We start from the raw sequence: 23,339 nt of genomic DNA on the forward strand, positions 1-23,339 counted from the left end.
ACTTTGTGTTGATATATAGTTGTTTTACTTCTATATTGGAGTTTTATTGCATCGCCAATTATATTACTACTTGGTACAGTCATTTTCCGATATAGAAAGTGGTGGGTTCAGCCTGGTTTTACTTTCAGAATGTAATCACAGATGAGTGATTGAAGTATTCAAGACAAAAGAACAGAACTAGCCATATAAATATTTTACTGACTCCATGGATGATTCAATAAGTCTGCACGTAAAACTTTAATTAACGCCATGTCCAAATAGGAACACAAAAAGCTTACCTGTTAGTAATAAATCTTTGTAACTACTTCAAACAAAATATGTCTTCATTAAATTAATAGTTATCAAAGGTACCAGGATTATAATACTTAGGGAACAGTTTTCTGTTACAGCAAAATATAAGAAAAAAGTCCGAAAAATTTCCATAATACACTGAGTAGGGCTTGCTTTCTCTACTAATATTCAAGGTAGAGTCTGGGGTAAAATTAATGTCTTTTTCCTAAAATTAGTGTTTGAGACAAAATCCACTAAAATATTTCATTTTTGTTATATTCTACTCAAATACAATGAATGTCTACCCAATTGTAATGCACTCAAGGCAAAAGGTGCAAGCCTAACTTCCCATTATAGATGAAAATGAAATACCATCATTGATTTCCTCTTTGTTCAATTTGCACTTTAATAAAAAAAAAAAAGACTGCAGGGATTATCTTTGTTTCAAAATGTTTCTAGTGTACAAGCTTCATTAACTATGTAACATCAAGTTTCAAATATATTCTATAGAAACACCTAATATGTACATGTATGTATATATTTATGACTTAGATATTGGTCACTGCAGTAAAACGTCTTATTTATTTCCTAGAAGTGTTAAATTGAAGGAAGTATTTATGTCGACCCTTTGTTCTCAACCGGATGTGACGTACTTTGATTTGGTGGTATTGCACTTAAAGAGGAAGAAATAGCAAAACGCAGAAGACATATTAAATAATTTGATTGAGTTAATAATGGAATACTAACACATAGGAGAGGACAACATAAAGCACAACTTAGATACTTTAAAAACAATGTCGTATAGAAGAGAAGATAAAAGATATTTTAATTCATTTATTTTGAACTGTTCAGAATGTACTAATGGTTGGAATAGATTTTGAAAGATTGAACAAGAAATACAAATCAATTTTATCGAATTTTATTTCGGCAACTTAAGTTTTGAGAAAGTCCGACAAATAATAGAGAGAAGACAGCTAAATAATTCATCATGAGATGGGAAGCTGTTTATGCAGTAATCTGTATATATTTTGCAGGTAACTTTTTTTTATTGATACCATTTCTGCCACAATATAAGTACGCGCATTTTAAGAATTTTACAAGGTTTATATTAATTGCATTGAATCGTCAAATCGCATGTGTTTCAGGTGAACACAGGTTTATAAGAGTATTATATTTCCAGTCAAAAGGCCATAAGAATACCATATATCATATTGCATACAAATATATAATAGAAGATATATGATAACATTTGTGACAATAGACATTATTTGCATTGAGTCAATTGGCAATAGCTCATTAATCATTTGTAAACAGGTATATAAAAATCTTTAATTTCTAATTAAAGGGCCCTATAAATAGGCTCTGTTATAACTTGATTTATTTCATTTGATTGTGTGGAATTTAATCAGCTTATCATAGACCAGTCCATCTAGAGATATGTTTTTGGAATAAATTAACAAATGAAGTGTTCAGTTACAGTCATTCACACGGTAAAACAATGTAAACACTCTATGTGTATTTGCAAATTAAATAGATATCTTATACTGTTTATGGAAATGAGTAGAAATAAACCAAATTCAAAAATTAGAATATGCCCTTCACCTTTGACCTTGACCTAATTTTCACTTTTTTGGACCAAGGACCTCTTATCAAAAGATGTCACATGTGCTTGTAATACCCTATTGATTTTGATGTTCCTTGCTTCATACTTACTTAAACAGATTGTGTAAGCTTTTAAGACAATAGCACATAATTGATAGGCACTCACATCACATCTTCTTATATCTACATAACAATAATGAATCAGACCTTTTATCGACAGCAAAAAAAACACCACTCTATCCCATTAGGTCATTGAAGGCTTGCATGTTTTTACATTGGGACGTTGGGTATGTTCATTTGTTCAATTAGGGTTCTTAATCACATTAACGGTACCATCCGTTTGCACCAGATGTCTCTTCAGTGAGCAAATATTTTAAAGTCGAAAGCTTTTTTAAAAAGTGAAGTGCTATTATCCAAAAAGGTACAACACGTATAGCCAATGTAAAATCTTAATATATCATACTTAAAAAAAACAAGACTCTTTAAACAACAATCATCCGCTTTACAATACCTGCACAAATACTTATATTGGTGAAAATATAAGTTGACTCTTTTTAGGAGTTATTGACCTTAGAAGTTGAGGATTTTTATCAATTTGCATGTGTTTTGGTATAAACATGAAAACAATAATCGTTCATGGACATAACCTGTAAATCAGATGAATTATACCATAACATGATTAGTTTTGACTTGCTTTGTGTTTTGTTTGTGTCCTTTGTATAATTAGAAGAGAAAAATAAGTATTATGGGCTGTCAATACTGTACTATATCATGTTAAAGTTTTGATCAATGTAGTTTGTAATGAAGTTTAAGTCAACTTGAAACCTTATAAGCATGAGGTAAAGTTTTAAATGTTATGCTAAATGATGATTTTTACACCAATAACACTGTTCACTAAATATTGAAATGTGATAGATGAAGCCAGTATAAGATTTAAACCTTTGGTAAAGGTAGATAATCAAGCATAGTGGTGGTATGAATTTGAAACTTAGTAATCATTATTATTATGAGGAGAACTTTATTTTGATTTCAAACCGGATCATTCAAGCTTCCCAGAAAGATAATACACTGTTTGAAGCTGTAAACCTGTTATGGTGCTATAACTTTTTAGGATTTTTATCCCATTTTCCAGACTTTGAAATATTTAACACATTTCTAAGCTATAATTGACAAGATAAATAGTAAAATGTCAACTTTACATCAGTGGAGCGACAACGTGTTCCTTGTACATCTATTGAACAGCAAATTAGGATTAGGATCCCAATTATTGAAGTGTATTGATTGTATAGTTTAACTTTTCACTTAAGACGCCATATGTCTCTTTGAATAGAAAAATAGACGAAAAAGGGTCAGTAATTACTGAATTTATAGGATGAATGATGAATTGTTTGGGTAAAAAATTTAACCTGGAGTGATTGAGAAATTCCAGGTAGCTAAATAAAAGCAAAAGTAGTATACCGCTGTTCCATAGTCATAAATCGAAAAATTAAACAAATGACGGTCACCAACCAAAACTGAATGAAACACATCAACTATAAGAGAAAAAAAAAGATCAACATAAACACTAAACTTATACAAAAACATACGCTAACATACATAAAAACAGAATATGAGATGACAACTGCCATATTTTTGACTTGGTATATGACATTTCAAGAAAAAAATAATAAGGCTTGCCCCAGAATTCCACACTTGACTCAAATTAGTAAAGTAGACCAAATAAAGAACGAATATGAAGAGTATTAATGACCTTAAATTCCGAAATGGTTCTGCAAAATACAACTAAAGTAATACTTTCTTTGTGTATAAAATCCTGAGTATTTCCTAAATAAAAATCAATATTTGACCATAACGATTACTAAATGCTGTCTAAGTATAGTCTGCAGGAGTTTGGGTAAACTTGTTAAACTCTGTTCATTTGTCTGTGTGTCCATCTCATGATATGTTTGTTGCACTTTTCTTAGCCATGTACTCCAAAGCAGAGCCGTATTAAATCATTATAAACGAGCTCATGGAATCGTAAATACTTATTTTACGAAACCGTGCAGTTTATTATGTTGACATCTGTTGGTGTAGACCAAATCCACGTTATATTGATGAATTAAGTAAGAATGATAGTGCAGTAGAGGCAAGTTTTGGATTTTAAAATAAATCTAAATTTGTATACTTATTCAAAATAGCTTGCATGCATGCAAATTAATTAATTAGTTTGACTGTCCCTTTGGTGTCTTTCGTCCCTCTTTTAATAAGTATGAGGCAAACTTATTTTTTCGTTTTTTTCTGTTTACAGCTGTAAACGGAATATGTGACAGAAATGTTATATCAGCATGTTATGCTGGTGTTTTGGGTAGTGGTGAAAATATGCAAGCACAATGTGCGTAAGTATCTTTCATCAATTATAAACTCAGAAATGGTATTGTTTACTTCTGCAAAAAACAAGTCACTCAGAATTATATGCCATGGCATGTTAAATCTCAGATGTAAAGGTGATTGTTTTTGTTTAAGCTTTTTGTGAACACGAAAACTAGAACTTCGGTCTCTCAAAATAGAAAGCTGTGTCATAGACAAGGGTCAGGGTGGGCTTTTGCTGTCAGTCGTGTTCTGTAATCGTCTATTGAATATTACAAATAGTATGGACATAGTTGATGCCTCCCTTCATTTATTGACTTACCACAGCTGTCAGAATACTTATGATTCAATAAATGGACGACCATTCAATATGAAGATTTTAACAGGGGAGATTTTGATAATTGTACCATCGTAGGGTAACTGAAATACATCAAATTTCGTAACAGATAGACATCCGTTTACCATTAACAAAACAATATGAAATACATTAATGATGTTAAGTGTAATCATCCTGCAATTTCATTATTCAAACCACCAAAGCCTTGACTAGAAAATAACGAAAAAAGACAAAATAAACACTGTAAAATTCTATTCTTATACTATTTGGTTAGCAGTGCGTTATTGTAACACACAGATCTAAATATAGTTGTAAAATTTTCATTTTTTATCTTTATTCTTTAGATGAAAACTTTTTCTTTTATTGCAATTATATTCCAATGGTATAGTGTGAGCTTTTGCCATCCGTTGCCTTCCGTCGTCTATCGTCTGGTGTCCGGTAAATTTTACGAAGATCTTCTCGTCTGAAATCTTGCCTGAAATTAGAAGACAAAATTTCATTAAACTTCATTACAATTATCATTTGGGTTTAAAATTTTAAAAACGTGGCTGATGACCCTGCTTGCTAACCAACATACTCGACATGACTAGAAATAAAACATAGGATGTGATACAAGTTTTGTTTATTATATTAATATCTGAAGATATTGAAATAGTTATCAAAGGTACCAGGGTTATAATTTAATACGCCAGACGCGCGTTTCGTCTGCATAAAACTCATCACTGAGGCTCATTTCAAAATATTTATAACGAAAAAAAAGTACAAAGTTGAAGAGCTTTGAGGATGCAAAATTCCAAAAAGTTGTGCCAAATACGTCTAATCTATGCCTGGGATAAAAAAAAATCCGTAGTTTTCGAAAAAATCTAAGTTTTATAAACAGGAAATTTATAAATATGACCACATTACTGATATTAATGTGAAGACCGAAGTGTTGACTACTGGGCTGGTGATACACTCGTGAACGAAACATCCACTAGCAGTAGTGTAAATAGTTATCGAAGTACCAGGATTATAATTTAGGAGAAAATCTGACGTTGGAAAACATGTTCTTAATGATGAGATCTAAGTTCAATATTAACATCAAAACAGTGAGACGAAGTCTAGTAGGATTTATTGCGGTTAAATGAAGAGTTTATATTATTTTCTCACTGGAGATGTTAAATTTAACCTATAGCGCTGATCATTTTATGTTCAGTGCTCAAGATATTAAGTCCTGCGCTAGAGGTGCAACTCGAGAGCTGTATAAAAAATGACAATACTGAAGATATAAAGCGCTGCATATTTTAACTTATGGCTTGACTTCCGCTTAAAAACAATAAGATGTTTACATAGAATATATCAAATATGTTAAGGTTTTTTTTAATATGATGAAACATTGATTAACTTATTCTTTTTTTTTCTTTTTGTTCAACTCATTTCTTTAAGCTAGAATTTATTTTATGTTGGCAACTATGGTCGAAATGGCTTAAATTATCAGTGGACTTTAAAGAAGTCATTGTCCTCAAAATATCTGTTTAATCATTATGTTGTGGTGCATTTTATCCATAAGTTATAGTACTCTGCAGAAGGATCTTAAATACAAAAACACAAATGAGACCAACGAATAAGTGAAGTGACGAAAATTTGTTAGTCAACTCTTTTCAGTTTTAATTGCACTAAAATGATGCTTTATTTTACCATTTTAAACGTTTTTATCTAACAACTTGAAAACAATAGATAAACTTATACTAATAAGTCCCTATATCCATTATTTGCGATCTCAAGTGAACTTTTTTATATACATCATGTTCTACACAGGGGACACTGGAATGCTGTTTCTTTATAATCTTTAAGAATATAAACATATAGAAACTTGGTTTGAAAGATGCATTTGTGCCTACATATGATTAATTCAACACATTCATATTGCATTGTATCAAAGATTTTTGTTGACTGCATAATTTAAGTGATACAGGCTGTGAAACATTTTAAACTTCTTATTTTCATCTAAATACTTTTATTCATAGAGCATATGAGACCGTCAAGACATGTATAGCACCACATAAAGATGAATGCGCTGGTGATCCAACACTGACTGGCTTAGCAGGTTTAGAACAGTTGTGTGGTAGTGGTGGTGCTGGTAGTGCTGGCGGTGGTCCCCCACCAAATATTCCAAATGGTAACTACTCAATACTATTGTAATATAAGATCTTTTAATTATTGATTTATCATTTTATACGCCAGTCATAATTATCTCGGACTATCTTCCCTCTGATGTTATAAAGTCCAGATTAGGGTGTGATTCTTCATGTTTAAGTGGAATTTTTATAGGTGGCATCGACAGTGTATTATTCAAAAAGGGACGACAAGTGGCAGGTCAATATATTTGGTATGCGTTGTTTTAGCATTGGCATAACTCAATTTCATGGAGATTATTTTCCCCCACTCCATCAGTTATGATCTATTTACTTTAAATTGTTTGATTATGTAAGTTCAATGGGGATTAACTGTGGAGGGTCCATTTGGAAAACAGTCGTATAAGTATAGGCACCTTTTTCAGTAAAGATATATTTAAACCCATCCAATCATTCATTGTATATGCAACTTTTTACTTGTTTGGCTTTATAAATATTTTGATATGAGCGTCACTGAGGAGTCTTATATGGACGAAATGCGCGTATCGTGAAATAAATTATTATACTGGTACCCTTTTTTTTATTTGCCTGTAGTGAAAATCAAAAAACTATTGTCAATCTCTCCTGTTATTGTAGCTTTTTGAAAAAGAAAAATTCAAAGTCAGATGTTATTGTCGGAACAATAATTTTCCTAATAAATTATTGAATCTAATATATAACAACAATTTATTTTAACAAACCTTCACGATGTTTGTTCCTCTTGTTTTTTAATTTTAGCCAGAAATTTGGAATCCTCTGGCCTCATCAATGAGGTTCCCTTGAAAATATTTTGCCCCGTAGCCCTATTTTTCCTTTCATTATTCTGTCATAAATCGTTTAAAAGGCATATTTGAAAATCCTATAAATCCTTATCATTTTTTCATATAATTAGACAGAAAAGGGTGTCGTTTTTTTTTAAATTTCACTCCATAATTTCACTGGCTTATATCTCATAAAAAGCAGGCTCCTGACTTGGGACAGGCACATACATACAGAATAATGCGGAGTTATACATGTTAGGGGGATCCCAAATCTCCCCCTAACCTGGGACAGTTTGGTATGTGGTGGAATTACCATTGACATTTCTCGTTTAGAATTTAAATGTTCAACGAATTTTATTTTTTATATCGGCTTGTATGTAGACTTTTGTAAAACCACGAAATTAATATCAGCGAAAATACAACGTTTCCTCAACTATGAAATCTGTATCAGTCTATTTCTGCACAAAGCAGCGTATATAAATTACTTTAAATGTAAATATTAACTAGGCATGTAATAGTGACAGCTAGATTGGAATCCCCCAGAAAATATTGAGATTTGATTTTACAGCCTCTGAAAAATAGCTTTGATGAATTAATTCAAATTTGAAAAATAACTTTCATACATAATTGAAACATTTAAACTTTTGAATTAAATTATGTATATTTCTGTTAGGATGTGCTGTTTCTAAATTGATGACATGTGTTCAGATGCTTCAAAATTTGGTAACAGAGAATTTCGAAGGATTTCCTTCTGCTCAGCAAATTAATACAGTGTGTCCGTAAGTATATATTTCTTACACAATTTCTTCTGAAAATTGTCTTCGGGAATGCAACTAACAAAAAGTTTTCAGTTTATTATTTTTACCATTAAAAAATAGGATTAGAAGACTTTTGGTATGACATACATGTTAATGATTTAGTAACCCAGCAACATAATAAAGTAAATTCAAAACAAAAACAATGTTTTTCATTGAAATGTATGATTATGGACAAAAAAAGGTTTACGTATATTTGCACCCACTAAAGTCGACTGCTTAGTAACATTTTTTTCTTAAATTTAAAAGTTTATAAATGTAAACATGAAAGCTAAATAGTAAACCATAATTAAAAACACGTATTTAAGATGCACATACTTCAAACTTTTAACCCCCTTTGAAACAAATGTTAACAATTCAAATATACCAAATTGGTCATTTCTAACTTCTCAAATAACGAGCTCCTTTGCAATTTCAAATTGGATCAGTACAGGACCTACAGAAACGCCATTACTATTATAATACATAACAAAAATATTTAATGCCTAGTTGAGTAAAAATCACTTTTGTCAAGTCAAAACATGACTTAAACGAATGAAATTTTCAAGTAAAAGTTTTCCCGTTACGTATACGCAGGAAATTTGTATAATATCACATCTAAATGGAGTTTTGAGGTAAGTGAACTTCGTTTTCTATTTTATTGCATTCTTTGCACATTTACGGATTTCGACAAGTTAACACGATGTCTCACTCCTCAGTAAGACCTGACAATTGCCGTTTTAACAGTAATAAGGAATCAACGATTAAAAATATATCAGGGCTGCGAACGATCAGGATAAAACATTTTACAAAGGTTATTTTTTGGTAATTATTCATTCAAGACATGTATTGTTTAGAAACTTTGAGATTAATCTTACATATGGTAAAATAGAAAAGCCAAATACGTGGCACAACTACCTGCGTCCTCACTGTTTTAGATTAAAGTTTTGTCCTATCGGAATCAAAATAATTTATGAGAGCCATAGATTAACTGTAATTGTCCCACTTTCTTGTCATATCAAGTCTTCCAACAAGTCTTTTCAAACCACTGTGGTAACTGCTTTTTGTCAAAATCGAGGTGTTGTTAACATGTTAACGGATCCCTATTGCCTCTTCATTGATATAAAACTGCAACTTATCAACTTCCAATTACTATTAACCCCTTCGCCCCAAATCTAGAATAAAGGCTTGATGGCGACAACCATTCTTCGATTGCCCGTATGACCCTCCATACTTTTTTAAATCTTCTCCAGCTGGACTGTCACGAAAGCAGGGACTCCTACCAAGCAGATAATGGTCTATACACTTTTCTCAGATGTCTTTTTATGAATATATGGCACTTTAAAAAGCCGTTTAAGGTGGTATGGGAGTCTAAAATTAAAACGATAGAATTTGTTCATACTTTGCAAAAACGCAGTATAAATCTATTGAAACATGTCGAAAAATATAATAAAAATGATAGGTCACCGCGCATTTTCTCAAGCTACAGGACAGGACAAAATGACACATTTTGTATGGATTATACCGGAAAAAACACCATTTTGTGATCAGAAACTAAACAAAATGATAGAATTGTTAAATACTTCAGAAAAGACAGATATTATACACTGCTTTGAGAGTATCATAAGAAAAGATAGGATGACCGTACTTTTTTTCCGGCTAAAATACAAAATAGAAAAATTCCATGTAGAATCCTTCAGAACATGCACTGTTTTAGAGTTCCCTCCTCTTAAAATGACAATTTTTTAAAAAAAACTAAAAACAAACAAAAATAGTTTACATTTGCAAAAATATAAATATTTATAAGTTAAATTCTTATAAATTGGTTCTTATAAATGAATACACATTAAATATCTGCATTCCTGCATCAAATTTTTTCAATTTGATGGAAAATCTGGACCTTTGGTTCTATGTTTTTTGCAATCCAAGATGGAGGAAGACACCCATACCACCTTAAGAGTTAAAAAATCGGAAAAAACGTGAAAAGTGGCCAAAATAAGGTTGGGTGGGCATCTTTTGATGGCCACTATGTAACTGGTAGTGACTGTATGTATAAACTACTATCATAAATGTACGCATAGGTTGTACAGGAACATAAAGAGGTATAATATGGTCAAACAAATCTAGTATGTAAGATGTCGGTAAACCGTAAAAACGGACATTTAGGCTGACCTGACTAGACAATAATAATTCCACAGAAGGAGACTTAAGTCGGTTTCGGTACTTATACATCTTCGGTTTTCAAATGTTTGGCTTTGAGCGTTCCTGATGAAGGTAAATCCAGAAAAGCGCTTCGGACGCAAGAAATTAATAACGTGATGTTTTCAATATTTTTGAGTCCCATATACTTCCAGTTAGCATGAATGGACTGCTGTACCTATAGGGTAATACTTAAATGACAGTCTTGTCAATTTTCATCGCTCAAGGTCGTCTGAAAATGACCATTTAATGACAAAGAAATACAGTCTGGTCAATGTGTACCTCTCGAAGTCGTTTTAAAATCGGAAAAGGGACTGGAAATTGCCATTTTTCAGTGGGTGTGGGTTCACGCCCACGAGCAAATTAATGTTGTAACTATAGGGTAATACTTGAATGACAAAGAATAACAGTCTGGTCAATTTTCACCTCTCAAGGTCGATATCTATATGATACATGTATTACTGTACCTTCAAATGAGAATACTTTAGTATGATTAACTAACATTAGGAGTCTTTTACAAATTATGCATGAAAAAATACAGATTAAATTATACAGTCAAATGTATATTACTTGAAATTTCGGGCCTTTTTCTAGCTGACTAAGTAGGCTTGGTTCATTGTTGACGACCATACAATGATCTGTAGCTGTTTACTAATGTGACATTTGACCTACAGTGGAAAGTTTCCTAATCGTCAATAGTATCACATTCTCTTTTTCATATTTCATATCTTGGTCCTTGAACACACAGATATCTTAATACAAATTTTACTGGATACTGTTACTAGTATATTTTGCAAAAGGTAAAATCACAAAAAAACTGAACTCTCAGGAAAATTCAAAAGGGAACGTCCCTAATCACAATTTATGCTATACCCTGTTGTGTTTAAACTCAAAGTTGCTAATATCTTCACTCTTTATAAACTCAGATTAAAGGTGGACTAATAATTTGCCAAAAAAGAGGCATTTAATGTAAGGTATAATTTGAAAAACAATCATTTCAGTTTATACCACTCTTTCGGGAAACTGATAATAATGAAAATATTGTTTTACTCTGCATGTTATTTAATTACAAGGTAAAATGCAAGAAACATTTTATTTATCATTAATTTAGAAATTTAAAAAGTTTCAAGAATTGTGTATCTCCAATCGAAAGAGAATGTGGAGCCATTAGAACCGTTCAAGCACAGCAAATCATCAAAGGCATTCAGGCAGTTGTTAGTTTGACCGACTTGATGTGTGGCTCTGAATTTAAAGCAGGTATATTAAAAAGAAGGAGGTAAAATATACCAGAGGGACATTCAAACTCATAAATCAGATATCAACTGACAACGCCATGGCTAAAAATGAAAAAGACAAACAGACAAATAATAGTACACATGGCACAACATAGAAAACTAAACAGTTTATCTTAAATAAACTGATTTCTTTTAAATTATATCCTGTAATTGTTTTATTTCTGAGATTGTTATGCCTTACCTTGTTATGTGTGGTATAAGTATACACATCGGAGCATCTTTACACCAAAATTGTTCACTTGTTCAAACTTTTTGCACATGGGTTATAATTGGGATATTTACTGTGATCCAAATAAAGGCAATAGTAGTTTATCGCTGTTCGAAAGTCATAAAAAGATTGAAAGAAAATCCGGTTTACAAACTGAAACCGAGAGAATCACATCCACTCTAAGAGAAACGAACGAAACAACAGAAACAATGTAGTGTACAAAAAACAAATTACAATTCAACACACACAGACACGAAAATAAGAAGGACACTTTTTAATTACCATTAGGTGTTTTATGCATAGTTTTGAACAAAGACCTTCTGTATTTCGAGAAATTATGAAGGACCCATGATTTTGATACAAAAACAAAGACAAAAATAAAAACAAGTTCCTCTCAAAAAACGGTTTTAGATTATTGTTATATAGTGACTAGATTGTTACATTTCCCCTAACAATGAGATAGAGATATAATAGATTAATTTCAAATTTGTGATTGAGACGAGTTTAATTATGTCAATTGTATCAATTTACTGCAGAAATCTATGCATTCGATTGAACTTTTCTAAGATATTGAGAAAGAAGATCATAGGGTAAAAAATGGGGTTTATCTCAAGTGTCACATTATCACATGTAGTTTCTTTTCAACAGCTGACGCCTATTTGTTGTTCGTGACAAATCTAAATTTAAAGATATTTTTTTTAAATGTTAATCTTATAATTTTATTGTTTTGAGAGCAAACTAACATGTAAATCTGGTCATTTTGTTGGTTCTGTCTGTAGCATACACATGACAAAAATTAATTGGGCAAGAAATGACATCTAAAAGCTATCCATGGATGTCATGAAACATCGATTTTTCAAATATTGCTGACATCAGTTCAACTTGAAAAGAAGTCATTTCAATTCAGTAATCGAAACAATGATAACGCTAGTTACAAAATACACTGCCCATTACAGCGGACCTGATAAAGAATCAACCCTCAACACACACATTAATACTACCAAAAAAAAAATATACAAAGTCCAAAATTCTAAACCTCTGACTAGTTAATAAAAAAACATCAAAGTTATTTTGTAAACAGAAAAGATAACATTGTTTGTAAAGAAAGTAATGAAAGCTAAGATTTCACCATTAAATTAAACTGTTTGTTTTAATGTATTGGATACATTCTATTTTCAAAAAGAAATTTGTGTGAACAGGTTTTCTGAAGCATGGTATGCAGTGCTTTGATAAAAGATCCTTCAAAAATGCAACTCGATATAAATGTGAAAGCCTTATGGCTCCAAGACCAGAACCATCTACATCTCCAACTCCCGAATCAAAAGCTCGGGAATGTCAGTAAGTAAACAAAGTATCTGTGCAAATCATTGAGATTATATGTGTCTCGCTTTGGAAAAATGATGCAGAATACGAGACATTTCAAGGCAGAGGCAGCGGCACCGGTGTTGATATTAAACTTTATATGCCCAGTAGATAAGACTGTCTGGATCTTTAAGGGTATCAGGCAGAGGTAGCGGCACCGGTGTTGATATTAAACTTTATATGCCCAGTAGATAAGACTGTCTGGATCTTTAGGGTATCAGGCAGAGGCAGCGGCACCGGTGTTGATATTAAACTTTATATGCCAAGTAGATAAGACTGTCTGGATCTTTAAGGGTATCAGGCAGAGGCAGCGGCACCGGTGTTGATATTAAACTTTATATGCCCAGTAGATAAGACTGTCTGGATCTTTAAGGGTATCACCTGCCCATAAGTCAGCACTTCGATGTTGACATGAGTATCAATTAAATGGTTACTTTTATAAATTAATTGTAAAAATATGAATTATTCGAAATTCTAAAAATGTTCTTATCCCAGCCGTGTTTGGCACAACTTTTGTAATTTTTGTTATCCTTAATTGTCTTACAACTTTGTACTTGTTTGGCTTTCTTACTATTTTGGTCTGAGGGTCATTAATGAGTCTCATATAGACGAAATGCACGTATGGGGTATTGAATTATAAGCCTAGTACCTTTGATAACTATTAACATAACTGGGTCGATGCCTCGCTGGTGGACGTTTCGTCCCCAAGTGTATCACCAGCTCAGTGATCAGCACTTCGGTATTGATATGAATATCAATAATAAGGTCATTTTTATAAATTAATTGTTTGAAAAAGCATGAATTATTCAAAATACTAAATGTGTTCTTATCCCAGGCAAAGAAAAAGTATAAATTATTCGAAATACGAAATATGTTCTTATCACAGGCAAAAACATATTCTCTGTTTGCAAAAGTATGAATTATGCGAAATCCTTAGGATTTGTTTTCCTTTTCTTCTGGTTGATTCTGTTTTTTGATACATCGAAGACTTCAATGCGTCAATATCTCCGCGTTTAATCAATTATGCTCATATATATATTGTATCATCGTAATTTACCTGTAAAATCATTGGTATATTATAATTTCAGGCGTTCAACACATATGTTTGAATGTATTGCCAAGCAGGTGGAGGCTGAGTGTAACGATGAAGCAGTAGCGTTTGTTCAAAAAGTTCAAATCAAATTCATGAATATTATGCTCGGAAACCTTGGCTGTCCAACAAGCGGTAATATCAACTTACATGTATTGTTATATCTGAAAAAAATAAATATGTTTAAACTGTCATAAACTGATAATGTTTGTCTCATTTTGGTCTTTTGTAGATAGTAGCCTCATTGGCAATCATACCACATCTTCTTTTTTATATTATATGATCATGAAATAAATAGGTATTGATTCTTCTAAATAAAGACAAAAAGGTTGTGACCTGAAAAAGACAAACTAATGTAAACATGTCACATCTTTATGTGCCAAGTAAATATATATAATGATTTAAGTACTCACAGCTATTAATATCTTAGTTGCGACATGCTAAGACATATCAGTGAAAGTGTTATCTGATGACTTATCAATTGTGGTACCCTAAAAAAAAACAAGATGTTTTTCTTCTCAAGTATCGTTTACCTTTATATTTTTGACGTAAGGTTCCACATAATCTTCAAAATATTCTGATAGGGATAACTTATCTGGATTGATTAATGTTTCAGTATATTAAGTCTTAATAGCCAGACCATAAGTGTAAACTTGATCTCAGTTAAATCTAAAAGTGTAAACCAAAACAAACAAATAAATTCTTTTGAAGTGACTCTGTGGTTATGTAACACATCATACTTTGAACGACAAAATCATTTCATTTACTAATATTACTTTTGCGTATGGATCTTGAATACTATGCATGACAAAACTATTTTATTAAATAATACTACTTTTTCTGTTAAGTCTGTTTTTTATGATATACATTTGACGTGAAACTGTACTTATTTATCCCGTCATACTTTGAACCATATAATTATTAGGTCTTTCCACTTTTCTGTGGAAAGACCTATTGTTTTTCTTCTGATTATTTTTTTTTTTTTCTTCCGCCTAATTTTGTTCTTGCGATAAACATTTGTTTCGCAATATGTCGCTTAGATATTTTGTATATCATATCGAACAGTTTATGCGTTTTTGAAATTTACCCTGCGTAAACGAATACTTTTCTTTGTAGGAGTTATCTCCCCAAACATTGTTTTCCTTGTTATCGCATCTCCTTCGCAACCGTAAAAGATTATGACAAATTTATTTTACAAAATTGCTTGTTATATCCTTCGCATGATTTGTCCTATTTTGACCGAAGCGATATGACCGCTCCATATGAGAGTTATTTCTCCTTATGCATCTGATATAAGTGATATGAATTTCTATCTTATAAATCATAAGTGATAGAGACCTAGGATCTTTTGATTTGAGGTCCTTGGTCCCAAAAAATGAAAATTAGGTCAAGGTCAAAGGTCAAGGTCATATTCTAATATTTGAATTTGGTTTATTTTCACTTATATCCAAAGACTGTACGAGATATCAACAAATTATTTTTACTAAATTGTTAGTTGCGACATGTCGAAAGATGTAAATTTTGATTGCAAGCGTACGTTGAATGTAAAAGGGAGTTTTCTCCCCTCTTGTATTTAAAAATACGCGTTTGGTGATATAACTCATTAACTAAATATAATTAAGACCTATGGTCTTTTGATTTGAGGTCCTTGGTTTATGACCTTGAAATTGATCTCAAGGTCATAGCTTAATTTGACGTTCTAGATTTTGACCTTTGCTTTTATTCTATATGTATACATGATAAAGATATACAACTTTTAGAAAAAGGTATCAAACCATTTAACCTTGAAAAAAACCAACCGGAAGTGACTTTTTGTAAACCGGAAGTAGCTATTTTTTTGTTCTTTATTAATATAAAAGTATATAGAACCAGATATTTTTGGAATCAGTGTCAAGTAAATATTCAAATATAATCGGAAGTAACATTTTTCAAACCGGAAGTAACAAATTATCTCCCTTATTTAAAAAAAAAGTATGGAAACAATATATTTTTGGAATCAGCTTACTAGGAGCTATCATTTGACGATTGAAATGACATTTTAAACTTAGTTTCACAACTTTTCATATCAAAATACATTGTTTTGATGGAAAGACCTTTAATTTTATTTATTATTATTACTTTTACTGTTAAATCTGTTTTTGTTATATCTACTTTACGTGACTCTGCATGTATGTATGCCGTCATACTTTGAACGACAAAATTATATTTATGTCTACCTGTGCGAATTTCAGACGCGCAATTTTACACCAGTACTTTAAACCTTCTATCCTTTACGGGTAGACTTTACATACATAAATAAAGTCGTATAAGAATAACAAATTAGTATGTTAAGTTTGATGTATGCCTTTTTATGCTTCTTCGATACATTTGTTGTTTTACAGTGATATTAAGATGATAACACATTATTGACTGATGTACCCCTATTTTTGACATTTTTACTCTTTGAGTATGTTTGTTTTGTTCGTTCATCGTTGACAATGTTATGGAATTTGATGCGACTGTCATAAAAGTGAGAGGTTTAGCTAGCTATAAAACCAGGTTCAATCCATCATTTTCTACTTTAGAAAAGGCCTGTACCAAGTCAGGAATATGACAGTTGTTATCCATTCGTTTGAACTTTTGATTTTGCCTTTTGATTTTTGATTTTCCTTTTTGAATTTTCCTCGGAGTATAGTATTTTTGTGTTTTAACTTATTGTATCGTCACTTCATATGAATTATTTTTACCAAAATAATTAGTTTCAACATCTCATTTCCTGTATAAAAATAGTTCTAAATGGAAGATATGTGCTGGAATATTATTGCACAGGATGAAACATTCAGGAATTTCGTCCTAACGTATTTAAGGTTAAATGGTAAGCGCTTCAACGTGAACACATAGTATAGTAATGATATTGTTTTAGAGGTACCTCTGTCAGGGACGACATCAAAAGATCAATGTAGGATAAGAAAAAAAAAAATCAAATAGTTTGGGGTGGTGGTGGTGGTTGGGCGGGAGGTCGGGGGGGGGGGGGGGGTTAAAATCACTGCAAGTTTTGTTTATCTTACATTAGATTTTGGATTGAATAATATAGATTATGTAAGTTCGGCCCTAATATTTGTTTGGACTTTAAAATTAATTCGTACTGAAATGTAAATCAAATCTAAGGCCGAAAGTATTCTGGATTTTGGCAAAATTAATAATAGTCTCTACGTCGTTCAAACGCTATACCAATTTATATTTGTTTAAATGATATTAAACCAATATACAGATCTAAAGAGACTGTTTGGTCAATACGTTATTGCGTCATTCTTACAAAAAACTGTAAAAATTTCTTTGAATTGTGTTTATTATCTAATTATTTAAAAGCAAACTGAAATGTAAATTAATATAAAAATTGGAAGTTTTATTGAATTTCTTTAAATACATGTAGTAGAAAAATATAGAAAGCTATTTTATATGAAACAATGAACAGTTATAAAAAACAAAAACTATCGAAACCATAAACCCACTATGTATGCAGGCCAATAGTTGGCAGATGAAAAAATGCAAAATCCATACTGAGTAAAGTGTTTATACAATTATAATTTAACAGTGCCTTTTTAATGCATACTAAAAATACACATAACTTTATCCAATATTTTTTAAAAGTGATTTCAATTACATTAACGGTACCAATTTGACTGCACCAGATGAGCATTCAGACAATACATGTCTTTTCAGTGATGCTCGTTGCCAAAATTATTGAAAAACAAAAGCTTATTAAAAAAATGAAGTGCTATAATCCAAAAAGGTACAAAAAATATAGCCAAAACCAAAGCCAAAATCATGGACAAGTTAAATTTATCTGAAAAATGGTCTACTTATATTTCACTTTCACCAACAGTTTTATTTTTTTGTTATTTCAAGTAAACAATAACGTCAAACGTACTATTGTTTGTCTGGGAAGGTATGCTTTCACAAACGTTCTAGATTGAAGTGTTGAATTGGAAGAGTGATACCTAAGATGGAAAATAAAAGTGTATCAATACGATGACAAAACCTCACAGTTGCATGCATCTACGTCTTAATAAGTCTCGTGATGTATGAAAGCGCAAAAAGTTTTAAAAAAAATAAGTATGATACTAGTAATGCTATTTAAAGAGAATGATGTGATAACACTATTTTTGAAATATGTTATTATATCATAATAAATGACCTTGGTGTATGACCTTTTTAGAAAAAAAGAGACTAAATTTTGTTAATTTGTAGCCATCAGTAGGAACAACGTTTTTCTGTGTGTATTTCAGATATGTGCTAACTTACACATATGACTTATAGTTATCAAAGGTACCAGGATTATAATTTAGTACGCCAGACGCGCGTTTCGTCTACATAAGACTCATCAGTGACGCTCATATCAAAATATTTATAAAGCCAAACAAGTACAAAGTTGAAGAGCATTGAGTATCCCAAATTCTAAAATGTTGTGCCAAATACGGTTAAGGTAATCTATGCCTGGGATAAGAAAATCCTTAGTTCTTCGAACAATTCAAAGTTTTTAAAATGACCACATTATTAATATTCATGTCAACACCGAAGTGTACTAATTAATTACGTTTATATAGCCTTTATTACTATAATAATAAGTAATGGTGTTTGTTCATTTTAAATAATCTTTGATCAATTTTATTTTTATCTTATAGGTAGTGTCAGACAAGTGACGCAGCCATCAGTATTCTTAATTTTTCTGTTGCCAGCTTTCTTCATGTACTAGACGATCTTTGGAACCATAAACAACACGAAACAAAAATTATACTGAGTTACCACCTAGATTGCCAGTAAAATGGACAGAAACAAACAAAATAATCGGTTGTTTTTTTAAGAATTGTGAATCAAATATGCTTCTAACTTAAGAACATTAACCATTTCGATATTACACCTCCTTGACATTCGCATATTTGGCTTTGAACGTACCTGTTGAAGGTACATCCAGAACATTTCATCTGACGAACGAATTCTATGTTGTATTCTTTTTATTTTTATAGAAGGTGTGAGAAATACTAGATGAAATATTTAGAGAGTTGAAATAAAAAATAAAAAATGATAAATGCCATTGTAACCAACGTTTCCTAATCGAAAAAATTTAGATATCAACAAAAAGTCATAATAAGTAATTTAAAATTTGGAGCCAGCTTATTATTTTTTTTTAATTTTTTTATGTTACAAAATAAATGGTATAAAAAGATTCAGTCTAATTCAAAAGGAATTTTTTTCATAGACTTTAGTATTGTATAAAGATAATGTATTTTTAATTAATTAGAAAAATAATTAAAAAAATTAGTGTTATGTATTTTAAATTTGTGACTACAAATTGTCAAAAAACGTTTTCGTCTATTATTCAGTTTTTCAGCATTTTCTAACTTGATTGAATTTGTGTTTGTATATATTATTATATAGTAATCACTTCATTGCTTTGATGACACAGAGTTGAAAAACATTGTTTTATATGGGTTATATGAAGGTGTCCTCCAGATTTGTTGTGTAATATTATCATATATAATTTTGAATAGAAAAATTGCCTGAAAGGATTCCTTTATTTCCAGCTTTTAATACAACTGCCAATATTAAATTTGCTAAAAACTTGCCAAAACATGCTGCTTTAAATTTAAAGCATATAAGTTTGAGTATGATATAAAGGTATTTAACTATCTTTTAATGCAAAATTGAATTTGATATATGCACGTTTTTTGCATAATAAAGGATAGATTATTTAAGATTCAAAAATTAAGAATTACGCACATAACACGTTCTTTCAAACTGTTATTGTTTATTGAAAATAAAGGCATAACAATCCGTTTGATATTAATTAAGACAAGTAATATTCAAAACGTCATTAAAAAGGGGGCGAAAGATACCAGAGTCAAACTTATAGATCGAAAATAAACTGACAACCCATGGCAAAAAACGAAAAAGTCTAACATTCCTCCAGGTGCGGGAGTTTCTCGCTACATTGAGGACCCATTGGTGGCCTTCGGCTGTTGTCTGCTGTATGGTCTGTTTGTTGTCGCTTTGACATATTCCTCATTTCCTTTCTTAATTCTAAATAATAGTATACATGACACAACATAGAAAACTACAAACTAAGCAACACGAACACAACCAAAAACTGTCAACAGTCATATGCCTTACTTGACCTCTTTGTAAGACAGTTTTAAACTGCTGGTGATGTGATTTTTATTTTCTATTTGCAGTATTTCAATGATATTATAATGTTCTTTGATCTTGTGAATTTGATGTGTAAATCTTTTTACCCATAATCGGAAATTACGTGTATGCATTCAATGAACAATAGATAGTATAATACAAAGAAAGATAATATGTGGAAGCAAAAGGTTTAAAAAATAGTTTAAAGCCGGAAAGGAATCATCGAAACGGATGTGTATAGTGATATAGATATGGAAAGAAGAAATATTATATTTGCATTTTAACTTAATTTAAATGATCATTTATTCAAAGGTTTCTAGCAACGACTTTTACCTGAGGTTCTGGTAATATGTGATTCCTTTGTAGTTGTAACGTGTAACAATAGAACATAGTTTCCTTTTTCAAATAAATACATTCTGTAAATGTATTTCTTGATTTGTTTTTTTATTCAAAAATGAATATTTTGTGATGGTTCATAAATATATCATAGTTTGCCAAGGACCATGTCAGATTAAAATACCTAGACATCTCATGCCTCCAGTTCCACTCTCATGCAAATTTGACCTTAGATGGCTATGGCCATTCTTTTTATGCATTTGATAGAACTCATGCATGTCTGTTAACCGGTTTACTAGTATGTTAAGCACGTGATCAAGGATTTAAAGAAATATTTAAAATCGTCTTACTGCATAAAAGACGCTTTACGAGCAAAGAGATAATTTCAGCCTCCCAATTATGAACTTTCTATTTCTATGTAGCAACAATCCAGCATCAACTGCATACGGAGTATATATCTCCCAATTGATACGATATTCCCGGGCTTGTATGTCCTCTCATGATTTACTTAAATTACTTGATACAGGGTTGGTGCTCACAAGAAAGCTATTTAACCAAGAGATACAAATTGTGAAGTTGAAATCATCCTTTCAGATGATATCGGATATGTTCCTTATGTCTTACTACAACCCCTTCACTTTTCAGGAATATATTGACTGTCCCGTTGATATCTTTCGTCCCTCTTTTACCTACCAAATTACTATTTGCCGGGTTTGTAATAACATTAGCAACACGACGGGTGTCTGCCACATATGGAGCAGGGTATGCTTATCCTTACGGAGCACCTCAGATCACCCGAAGTTTTTAGTGGGGTTCGTGTTGCTTAAACCTGGTTTTATATTTTACTATCTGGAAGCTGAAATTATCTCCTTTATCGTAAAGTTGTGTTTACTGACCCTCATTGTCAATTTCTAGGTGTAAATTGAAATATTGGACAGACTTAGCTGTATCCGTTCATTTAAGATCGATGTGGTATATACGTGTAACAAAGGATGTCTGATAATAAAGGATCTGTAAGAAATTTACCTCATGATAAAAAGGTAAAAGTTGGCAGGAGGAGAACTGTTGGTTTCTATGGTAATGTCGTTTGTGTGCTAAAATACACTATATATCAACGTAATAAATATGTTCTCTAATCGATCAATAAATAATCCTATTTGTGTCTACTTTGAATATTCTTTCAAATGCAGCACAAAATCTTTTAATTTGTTTTATGGTGGAATGTAGAATACATGTGTAAAGCATCGATACATGCAAGTCAAATGTTTTAATACTAACTAAAACAATATTACAGCCGTGCCTGCGTTGCGCATATATCTCCCAATAGATACGACATACTGAGGCTTAAATTCCCATCATAATTTCCTTAATAGAGGGTTACTACTCATAAGGCAGCTATTACTATATACCATAAGGGGCAAATGGTGGAAATCACTCTTTCGTAAATTTTACAGACGTCATTACGAGTTGGTTGACCGTTATGGAATTTCCGTTTCACAGATGATAGCGGATGTGTTCATAATATCGTAAGTACAATCCCGTTTTTTTTCTCAAGAATTTGACCTACGAAATCAGACTTGGTTTGTACTAACATGAGAAACACGAGCAAGATCTCTTCTGGAGATCACCCAGTTTCTGGTGAGGATCATGATTCCTCGACCATTTGTTTTGTATGTTGTGTTTTGTGTACTATTGTTTGCCTGTTTGTCTTTTCTTTTTTAGCTTTGGTGTTGTTAATCTTTTTTTCGATATATGAGTTTGAATGTCTTTCTGGTATCTATCGCCTCTCTTATGCAAAACGAAATTGGTAGTTTCACAATAACCCTGATGCAGGGTGTTGATTGCTGATCAAATATATAAGGTTTCGTGGCGAACATGGAAGACCCAGCAATATAATTGTTTGTAAGCACTCTTATGTAATTAAGGTATCCAAATTAGTGAAGGAAAATTCACTTCTCGGAAATAAGGAAAATCAGCATAATACTAAATTCGAGGAAAATTCAAAACGGAAAGTTCCTGATCGAATGGCAAAATCAAAAGCTAAAACACATCACACGAACAGCTGTTATTAGCCTTCAGTAAAGACCTTAGGGTATCATAGGGGTATATATTGAGTTTCCGAAAGAATTGTCTATCCCTAATGCATACATCAAGTAGTTTATGTAATGTGATATACAAATAAAAACTGTATTGTTTTAGGCTGTATCTGTGGAGACATTGCTATGTTTTATGGAGTGAGGACACGTGCTCTGCAACATTTTGGTCTTTAAAGATTCTTGAAAAATATGTTTTCAAAATTCCATTCAGTTCTTTTAATTTTTTACTTCTAATTTGTCTTAACGACCTCACATCCGTAATTCATTCCTAAAGAGTATCTTATAGAATTGAGAATGTGTCAAAAAGACAAAAACCAGACCA

General features: G+C 31.5%; 1 protein-coding gene across 1 annotated transcript; it reads left to right on the forward strand.

The window, feature by feature from the left end:
* The first annotated feature begins 917 nt into the window (after nt 1–917).
* LOC134716119 (uncharacterized) lies at nt 918–21,012 on the forward strand. Its single transcript, XM_063578895.1, has 8 exons — nt 918–1,304; nt 4,163–4,250; nt 6,565–6,716; nt 8,146–8,251; nt 11,577–11,722; nt 13,168–13,306; nt 14,419–14,555; nt 19,085–21,012. Exons 1-8 carry the CDS (start codon nt 1,259–1,261, stop codon nt 19,153–19,155), a joined length of 885 nt encoding a protein of 294 aa, XP_063434965.1. The 5' UTR covers nt 918–1,258; the 3' UTR covers nt 19,156–21,012.
* The last annotated feature ends 2,327 nt before the right edge of the window (nt 21,013–23,339 follow it).

This window comes from Mytilus trossulus, chromosome 4 (genome assembly GCF_036588685.1).
Source record: "Mytilus trossulus isolate FHL-02 chromosome 4, PNRI_Mtr1.1.1.hap1, whole genome shotgun sequence".
NCBI lineage: Eukaryota > Metazoa > Mollusca > Bivalvia > Mytilida > Mytilidae > Mytilus > Mytilus trossulus.

Bases quoted from the DNA above. Each gene is read 5' to 3' on its own strand.
- LOC134716119 (XM_063578895.1), top strand. From the start codon at position 1,259: ATGAGATGGGAAGCTGTTTATGCAGTAATCTGTATATATTTTGCAG. The intron at 6,717-8,145 runs GTAACTACTCAA...TATTTCTGTTAG, and splicing joins CCCACCAAATATTCCAAATG to GATGTGCTGTTTCTAAATTG. The intron at 8,252-11,576 runs GTAAGTATATAT...TCATTAATTTAG, and splicing joins CAAATTAATACAGTGTGTCC to AAATTTAAAAAGTTTCAAGA.